Consider the following 9,784-nt stretch of genomic DNA (forward strand, 5'->3'; position numbering starts at 1 on the left):
TGCCTCAGCCTCCTGAGTAGCTGGGATTACAGGCACGCGCCACCACACCCAGCTAATTTTTGTGTTTTTAGTAGAGACGGGATTTCATCATGTTGACCAGGGTCGTCTCGATCTCTTGACCTTGTGATCCACCCATCTCGGCCTCCCGAAGTGCTGGGATTACAGGCGTCAGCCACCGCGCCCAGCCATAATAATTTTAAATAGAACATTTGTAAGATTTTCTGTTTAAAATAATGAGGACTATGTTCCCAACTGGCATTTTTATTGCAAAAGTCTGATTTTCAGAAATGAGTGATTAATATTAAATGCAAAGTGACTATTTTTTATTCTTGTAGCCTAAATACTAGATCTGTTTCACTTCCTTAAAGAAAGCTGTAACCTGAATATACTTTTGTGGCAGGCCAGTTTTCACTAACGCAGACCTCCATCACAGACCTCCATCACAACTCTTCAGTACTGAGTGGTTAAGGTCAATATTAAAAGCTAAAAAAGTCAATGCCCTTATACAAAGGTTGGAATGTAACAAGAGCTCACCACGAGTTTTGCCTGGGCCTTTCCTGGGCCTCAAAGCATGACAAAATGAGGAAGGAATTTTTAACAGGAACCATTTAGGATTAAACAAGTTTTATTGGGGGTCTGAAGAAACTCCCAAGGTCTCTCCACAAACAAGTTTTTTTGGAGGTCTGCAGGAACACCCCAAACCTCCATAATTTATGAGGAGACAAGATAAGGGTAATCATCCCAGCACCTGGGCCCATTTAGATTAAGGAAATTTACTAGGGCTCCAGAGGAAGGTCTTCAGAACTCAGATCTCAGTTATAGATGAAAAGTTAATCACTTACATCTTTAGATAAATGCACACTTAAGCATAGACATGTAGCTTAGAAGGTTTTTTAAGCCCTAAAAAATTTCGTAATTTTGAGTTGGTCTGGCGATAATTTCCAGACCTTCTCCTTAGAACTAGTTACTGAAATAAAAACTCTATTCTACACCAGTTCATCTGCATCTCATTATTGTGCAGCAAGAAATAGCAGCCCGATCCTCAGTTTGGTCCAGGAACACTTTCATTTCCTCTGTTTCTGCCTTACATATTCCAACTCACATTTATAGGATTTTAATTATTTTTGTGTGTGTGTGATGGAGTTTTGCTCTTGTCGCCCAGGCTGGAGTTCAGTGGCACAATCTCGGCTCACTGCAACCTCTGCCTCCCAGGTTCAAGCGATTCTCCTGCCTCAGCCTCCCAAGTAGCTGGGATTACAGGCATGCACTACCATGCCAGGCTAATTTTGTGTTTTTGAGTACAGCTAGGCTTTTGCCATTGTTGGCCAGGCTCGTTTCGAACTCCTGACCTCAGATGATCCACCTGCTTCAGCCTCCCAAAGTGCTGGGATTACAGGTGTGAGCCACCGCACCTGGCAGGATTTTAATTCTTTATTATTCATATACATGTATTTCCTCATCATGACTCATTTAAAATACTGATCTGCAAGCTGTCTGTACCTGCCATAAAGAAAACACATCCCCAAACATCAAGTACTTGTGAATGCCTGGTAGTGTTATTACACCAGTCATATTTGTGAAGGTCACATTTTAAGTACAACGTAAATATGTGGCCTGCTGTCTTTTTATTACATCAGCATATTATTATCTTACACAGCTTGTTCTGCTCCTGCCTGATGCCAGTCTTTGAAATCTGAGTCGCATGAATCTTGATTCCAACTTACATACATGAATCCCCTTCTATTGCTGGTCTTTGGAGATTTCCATCTGCATTTGAACAGTTTTATAAGTGGTTGTTAATCCCTATTTTATGGATCATTTCCAACTATTTGGGGCACACAAGATTGTGGATATGCTTCCCCCATGCCATCTGACATAATGCCTTAAACTATTTAACGGAATATCTTGAGAAAGAAATTGTTCCAAAAAGCAAATCTAGGATGATTAAATGAGTAAAAGTGAGACAAGTTCCTCTTCAAGCGGTAAAAGACCTTGGAGGAAAGTCCCACATTGAAAAAGGTAACCTTGAGCCTTCCAGGCAGATGCCAAGCGAGCAAAGAAATTCCTGTTATGAGAATAAGCTGGAATTCAAACAGCTGCCAAAGTCCCTTTTACTCTGACTCTAATCCTAGAATAGGATGATGCTTTGCTGGTTCTCAATGGGGGCTTCTCTTACCCTCGAGGAGGCTAGGAAAAAGAATAAAACAGTACTCAGGTACTGTTTTAGTTAGTACTCAGGTACTAACAAGAAGCAAGAAATAAAAAGTCCACAGGATTTCAAAACAAAGACATTAGATTTCAGAATGTGTATGGCTCAGAATAAGGTATTCTTCAGGGTGTCCTACAAGGGCGTTCCCTAGGGGCAATTAAAAGAAGAAAGTCTAGGCTTTATGTGAAACACAATAGGAAAACATATTTGGGCTTCATGGTCAAGAAACAAAGACACCTCTAGCCCTCAAGATGATCTTGGGGGAAGAAAGAAAATGAACTAGGGTAAAGAACCCAAGAAAGAAACAATTTGCTTTAGGAATTCAGATACAACATAATGACAACTTGGTCTAAGATGCTAGATAGAAGAAAGGAAAGAACAGGCTCCCAGCAAAGTAACAGGGAAGTACCCGGCGCAGTGGCTCACGCCGGTAATCCTAGCACTTTGGGAGTGCTAGGATTAGCCCACTGAGGCGGGCGAATCACTTGAAGTCAGGAGTTTGAGACCAGCCTGGCCAACATGGTGAAACCCTGTCTCTACTAAAAATACAAAAATTAGCTGAGCATGGTGGCAGGCGCCTGTAATCCCAGCTACTGGGAAGGCTGAGGCAGGAGAATTGCTTGAACCGGGAGGTAGGTTACAATGAGCTGAGATCACAGCACTGCACTCTAGCCAGAGCTGTGAAGCAAGACTCCATCCCCCACCCCCCTCCAAAAAAAAAGAATTCCAAATACCAGGCAAGGAGAGTAACACAGGCTAGAAGAATGTGATCACAGACTTGGCAGGTTATACCTGGGGATAAAAGTCATGAATGTGGTGATTATTAATACCCACACTACTTTACATTTATATGGTGGTTTTTTGTTTTTGTTTTTGTTTTTTTGAGATGGAGTCTTGCTCTGTCGCCCAGTCTACAGTGCAGTGGAGCCACTTTGGTTCACTGCAACCTCCACCTCCCGGGTTCAAGCGATTCTCCTGCCTCCGCCTCCTGAGGAGCTGGATTACCAGTGCCTGCCACCATGCCTGGCTAATCTTTGTATTTTTAGTAGAGATGTGGTTTCACCATCTTGGCCAGGCTGGTCTCGAACTCCTGACCTCGTGATCCACCCGCCTCGGCTTCCCAAACTGCTGAGATTACAGGCGTGAGTCACCGCACGCAGGCTATATGGTGTGTTTCTTCAAGTTAGGAGATGTTAAAAGTAATTACACATCTTCAAGCCTGAGAAAATTAGCATAAGATTGTAATATTCAGTAATAGCTAAACCATGCAAGTTTGTATTCAGCTGTGCTATGCAGGTTAATCTGCTTTCGTTGGCAAGTTCAGGAAACTAATGACAACATTTTGAATTCTAAAATATTTATTAAAATAGTTTAGAACAATAACTAAAGACTGCATGTATCAACCAGACACTTACCATCTGCAGTGCTGATCTAGTATATTTCCGTAATGTGTTTGTATAGGAGTCAGGATGACCATCTACTTCAATCCTAGAAAATATAGCATCCATATTGAAAAGGTACTGACCAATGAAACATGATAAACGTTTCACACAGCAAACTAAATACAAAATAAGACATGATAAAATGCCAAGATATGCATTTCAGTAGCAAGTATGTTTAAAAGAAAAAAAGACAGTAGACTTTCAGTTTCTGATTCTACTTGTAAGGAGCTTTGAAGTCGCTATACTGTCCTAACAGCAAGTCAAAAGCTAAACAAGCTGAAAAAAATGAACAGCTCTCCTAGGATTTTCAAGAGGTGAGGACACACAGAGCAAATCACTGCCTCCAATATTGGTGAGACAAACAGGCAAAAACAAGGATTCCTGGCTAGCCAGAGCAAAGACTCAGGAAACTTCCCAGGGAAAGAGTTCCCAGGTCAGATGACTTGAACCGTAACTGATGAATTACTGCAGCCTTGGAACGGACAATGGTAAGGGTTCAAAACTCCAGGTATTCCCAGTCATAGGAGGGTCCCCACAATTTTGAGAGTTTTACCTCTAGGAGCTTGACAAGGTTCTCACATAAAATACCAGAGGAAAATTGTTTAGTGCTTCCAACAGGAGGACGGAAAAAAACAATTTTAAGATATGTCAGAGCCCTGTGTTCCTAACAGGGCCTGCCCTCAGGAGAAGCTAGTTAACCAGAACCTAACCTTTAAAAAAAAAAAATCTTTTAAGTTCAGGGGTACACATGCAGATTTGTTATACAGGTAAACTTGTGCCCTGAGGGTTTGTTGTACAGATTATTTCTTATCCAAGTACTAAGTGAGAGACGCCAAGGCTGAGAAGACCACATACTGTATGATTCTAACTAGATGATATTCTATTTTTTTATTATTTTTTGAGACAGTCTCGCTCTGTTGCCCAGGCTGGAGTGCAGTGGCGCGATCTCAGCTCACTGAAACCTCTGCCTCTCGGGTTCAAATGATTCTCCTGCCTCAGCCTGAGTAGCTAGGATTACAGGCATGTGCCACCACACCTGGCTAATTTTTTGTATTTTTAGTAGAGACAGGGTTTCACTGTGTTAACCAGGCTGGTCTCGATATCCTGGTCTCGTGATCCACCCACCTTGGCCTCCCAAAGTGTTGGGATTACAGGCATCAGTCAACACACCCAGCCCCCTTTTTTTTTTTTTTTTTTTTTGTGAGACAAGTCCCGCTCTGTTGCCAGGCTGGAGTGCAGTGGTGCCATCTCAGCCCACTGCAACCTCCAACTCCCAGGTTCAAGCGATTCTCTTGCCTCAGCCTCCCGAGTAGCTGGGATTACAGGAGACTGCCACCATGCCTGGCTAATTTTTTTGTATCTTTTAGTAGGGATGGGGTTTTGCCATGTTGGCCAGGCTAGTCTCGAACTCCTGACCTCAGGTGATCCACCCACCTCGGCCTCCCCAAGTGCTGGGATTACAGGTGTGAGCCACTGCGCCTAGCCTAGGTGACATTCTAAAAAGGCAAAACCATGGAGACAGTTTATAAAAAAAAAAAAAATAGTGGTCCTCAGAGGCTGTCGTGCAGCGGGAGGTAGTGGTAAGGAAAGAATAATTAAGTGATGCACAGAAGACTTTTAGGGCAGCGAAAAATACTCTGCATGAAACCAATGGTGGATACCTGTCACATGCATTTAACCAAACCAGTAGAACAAACAAGAGTGAACCCTATTGTAAACTATGGATTTTGGGTGATTATGATATTTCAATGTAGCTCATCAGTTGCAACAAACGTACTACATCGATAGGGGATGTTGATGGGGGAGGCTATGCGTTACTGGTGGCAGGATATATATGAGAAGTCTCTCTAACTTCTTAATTTTGCTGTAAACCTAAAACTGCTCTAGAAAGTTTTTTAAGTTCCATTTTTGGAAACTTGACTGAGAATTCTTAACATTCCCCCATCCATTCGCATCAAGTTTTTGATTCTCATACCTTCTTCAACATGTATCTTAATAGCCACAAACCATCTCTCACAAAGTCTGTTTTAATATTTGTTGACTAAAGATTAGACTTTACAAATTTTTAAGGTTTTGATACAGTGACCAATTCCTACAATTTAATATTTTAGGTATTATACTTTAAGACTGTTAACCAATTTTCAAATTGGAAGTCATTTCTGTTCCACTTACATGCTTGCTGGACTCATAGTTATGCCCATGGGGGCTGTGACATGCTGTAGATGCTCCGCTAAGTTCATGGCTTGTGTACGGCAGTGCCTGCTATAGAGCAGGAGCCAGCTATGCAGTGGCACTGGGCAAAGCAAGGGGATTTCTCTTACTTCTCTTGCCCACTCTCCACTTGCATTGGCTTGAACCTGGAAAAGAATGATAAGACATGGCATAAAGCTTTAAAGATCAACCGATCTGAGATCCTGAACACTGTAAATCTGTGCTATCTCCTTTTGAGATGTTACAATTATCAACTTGAATGGCCAATTTAGGTTTTTTGTTTTTTTTTCCCATTAAGACATGGGTTAATAGGACTGGAATTCCCAGGTGTTAAATTTTTTAATTGAGAGGGCATGGTGGGGGGATGGCTCCAGAGCTTTAGGTTCCTATGTAGCTATGTAGGCAAAGCAAATCCCAATGTCAACAGTAAAGCAAAGCTAGAGACTTTACCAATCAGAAACTAACAACTACCAGCTAGGGTCCTTCCACTCTAATAGATCCAATGCGTTTTGTCCTATTTCACATCAGCCTATAAAAGTTCACTGCTCACACTGTTGTAGCAGAGCTCTCTGAACCTCTTCCAATTCTGAGTGCTGCACAATTCATGAATTAGTCTTTGTGCAAATAAACTTATTTGGTTTGAAGTTTCTTTTGGAGCTGTTCAATGCTGTTGGACTCAGACTGGCTCTTCATGCTGTTCTATAACAGCACATGCTTCCTAAAAATTTAGTATTTTGGTGGGAACTTTATTCCAGGAAGGAATGACCCTTAAAATTTATTTAACCAGGCTGGGCATGGGGCTCATGCTGTAATTCCAGCACTTTGGGAGGCTGAAGCAGGTGGATGGATCACAAGGTCAGGAGATTGAGACCATCCTGGCCAAGATGGTAAAACCCTGTCTCTACCAAAAATACAAAACTTAGCTGGGTATGGTGGTGCAGGCCTGTAATTTCAGCTACTTGAGAGGCTGAGGCAGGAGAATGGCTTGAACCTGGGAGGCAGAGGTTGCAGTGAGCCGAGATCACACCACTGCACTTCAGCCTGGCAACAAAGCAAGACTCCATCTCAAAAAAAAAAAAAAAATTAACCAAGGATAGAGCAAGATGGCCAAATAGAGGGCTCCATTGATCATCCCTACAATAGGAACACTAAGTTTGACAACTATCTGTATACACAGGGAGCACCTTCATAGGAACCAAACATCAGGTAAGCACTCAGTATGGTTTTTACTTTATATTGCTGAAAGAGGCACTAAAGGTAGGAAAAACAGTCTTCAGTTGCTGACATCATCCTTCTCCCACCCCTGCATGGTGGGGAGAGCCGGTAAAGTTGGGAGAGGGAAAGCACAGTTGCTACTGTGAGGCTTTGCATTAAAATCAACACCATCCTGTCACAGCAGAAAGCACAACAGGGATGCACTCAGCTGATGCCCGCTGATAGGGGGAATATTTGATTCTGGCCCTAGCCAGAAGGAAATTGCCCATCCCAGTGGTCAGAGCCCGAGTTCTGGGAAGCCTCACCATCATGGGCTGGAGTGCTCTGTGGTCCTAAGTGAACCTGAGAAACAGTCTAGGCCACAAAGACTGCAATTCCTAGGCAAGTCCTAATACTGATCTGAGTTCAGAGCGGGTGGACTGAGGATGGAGGGGTGGGGGACATGACCTACTGAGACACCAGCCAGGGTAGCTAAGAGTGCTTGCATCACCCCTCCCCCAACCCAAAACAGCACAGCTCAAAGCTCCAAAAGAGACCCCTTCTTTCTGCTGAAGGAGAAAAGAGGGAAGAGTAAAGATTTTTGTCTTGTAATCTTGGATGCCAGCTCAGCTACAGTAGGAGAGGGCAACAGTCAGGATTGTGAGGCCCGCATTCTGGGCCCTAGCTCTTGGATGATGTTTGTAGACATACCCTGGGCCAGAAGGGAAACCTGCTGCTTTGAAGGGAAGGATCCAGTCCAGGCAGGATTCATCACCTAATGACTAAAGAGCCCTTGGACCCTGAAGAACCAGCAATAATACCAGGTAGCATGTGGAGGGCCTTGGGTAGACTCAGGCGTGCTGGCTTCAGGCGAGAACCAGCATATTCCCAGCTGTTGTGGCTCTGGGGAGAGACTTCTGCTTGAGACAAGCAGAGGAAAAGTAAAGGAGACTTCGTCTTGCACCTTAGGTACCAGCTCAGCCACAGTGGGGTAGAGCACCAAGCAGGATTTTGGGGTCCCCAATCCCAGGTCTTGGCTCGTGATGGCATTTCTGGAACTTCCTTGGGCCAAAGTGGAGCACGCTGCCCTGAAGGGCGATTCCTAGGTCTGGCAGCATTCACTGCAGGCTGACTGAAGAGCCCATGGACCTGAACGGAACACTGGCAGTAGCCCAGCAATACTTCCTATGGGCCTGTGGTGGCGGCGGCTACGGGGTGAGGCTCCTCTCTGCGTAGAAAGAGAAGGGGACCAGGTGCAGTGGCCCATGCCTGGAATCCCAGGACTTTGGGAGGCCGAAGCGGGTGGATCACTTGAGGTCAGGAGGTCTGGCCAACCTGGTGAAACCCTATCTCTACTAAAAATACAAAAATTAGCTGGTGTGTGGTGGTGGACACCTGCAATCCCAGCTACTTGGGAGGCTGAGGCAGGAGAATCACTTGAACCCAGGAGATAGAGGCTGCTGTGAGCTGAGATTGTGCCACCACTCCAGCCTGGGCAACAGAGCAAGACTGCCTTGAAAAAGAAAAAAGAAAGAAGAAGGATAAAAGGGTCTGCATCACATGGTTTGAGTGTCAGCTCAGCCACAGTACAGCAGTACACCAGGTTGGTTTCTACAATTTTTGACTGCAGTCCCTGGCTCCTGAATGGCATCTCCACACCTGCTCAGGGCCTGAGGCATCTTATTGGCCCTGAAGGGAAGGACACAAGTCTGGCTGCCTTGCCACTTGACTGTAGAGCCATAGGACCCTGAGCCAACATAGGTGGTAGCCTGGTGGTGGTCACAGGCGGCCTTGAGCAAACCCAGTGCTGTGCTGGCTTCAGGTCTGACCTAGTGCAGTCCCACTGGTGGTCACCACAGGGGTGCTTGTCGTCACTCCAAACCCAGCTCCAGGTGGCCCAGCACAGAGAGAGACAGAAAGTAAGTGAACAAGAGTCTCTGCCTGGTAACCCAGAAGTCTTCTGGATCATATCAAGACCACCAAGGTGTTATCACTATGAGTCTGAGAACCACAGCATTACTGTGCTTGGGATGTCCCCTGATGCAGATACGACTTAGATCACAATACCCAAGTCCTTCTGAATACCTGGACAGCCTTCCCAAGGAAGATGAATACAGACAAGCCTAGATGGTGAAGACAACAATGAAAACCTCACTTTCAACGCCCAAACACTGATGAACTTCCCCAAGCATCAAGACCATCGAGGAAAACATGAACCTTAGCAAATGCACTAAATAAGGCACCAGGAACCAATCCTGGAGAAACAGGTATGTGACCTTTCAGGCCATTCAAAATAGCTTTTATGAGGAAAATCAAAGAAATTCAAGATAACAGAAAGAATTCAGAATTCTAGCAGATGAATTCTACAAAGAGATTGAAATAATTGGATTCAGGTAGAAGTTCTAGAGTTGAAACATAAAATTGACATACTGAAAAATACATCAGAGTCTCTTTAAAAGCAAAATCAAATCAAGCAGAAGGAAAAATCACTGAGCTCAAAGACAGGCTATTTGAAAATACATAGTCAGGCCGGGCGCGGTGGCTCAAACCTGTAATCCCAGCACTTTGGGAGGCTGAGGTGGGTGGATCACGAGGTCAAGAGATCGAGACCACCCTGGTCAACATGGTGAAACCCCGTCTCTACTAAAAATACAAAAAATTAGCTGGGCATGGTGGTGTGTGCCTGTAATCCCAGCTACTCAGGAGGCTGAGGCAGGAGAATTGCCTG

General features: G+C 44.4%; 1 protein-coding gene across 1 annotated transcript in view; it reads right to left on the reverse strand.

Moving 5' to 3' along the window:
• The window catches only part of PIWIL3 (piwi like RNA-mediated gene silencing 3), a 52,220-nt gene that overhangs the window by 11,809 nt on the left and 30,627 nt on the right, over nt 1–9,784 (reverse strand). Inside the window, exons 12-13 of the mRNA XM_037727712.1 lie at nt 5,824–6,008; nt 3,625–3,697 (exon numbers count right to left, since the gene is read on the reverse strand). Of these exons, the coding sequence (XP_037583640.1) occupies nt 3,625–3,697; nt 5,824–6,008 (258 nt within the window). The remainder of the gene's footprint in view (nt 1–3,624; nt 3,698–5,823; nt 6,009–9,784) is intronic.

The sequence above is a fragment of the Cebus imitator genome, unplaced genomic scaffold (assembly GCF_001604975.1).
Source record: "Cebus imitator isolate Cc_AM_T3 unplaced genomic scaffold, Cebus_imitator-1.0 Scaffold237, whole genome shotgun sequence".
NCBI lineage: Eukaryota > Metazoa > Chordata > Mammalia > Primates > Cebidae > Cebus > Cebus imitator.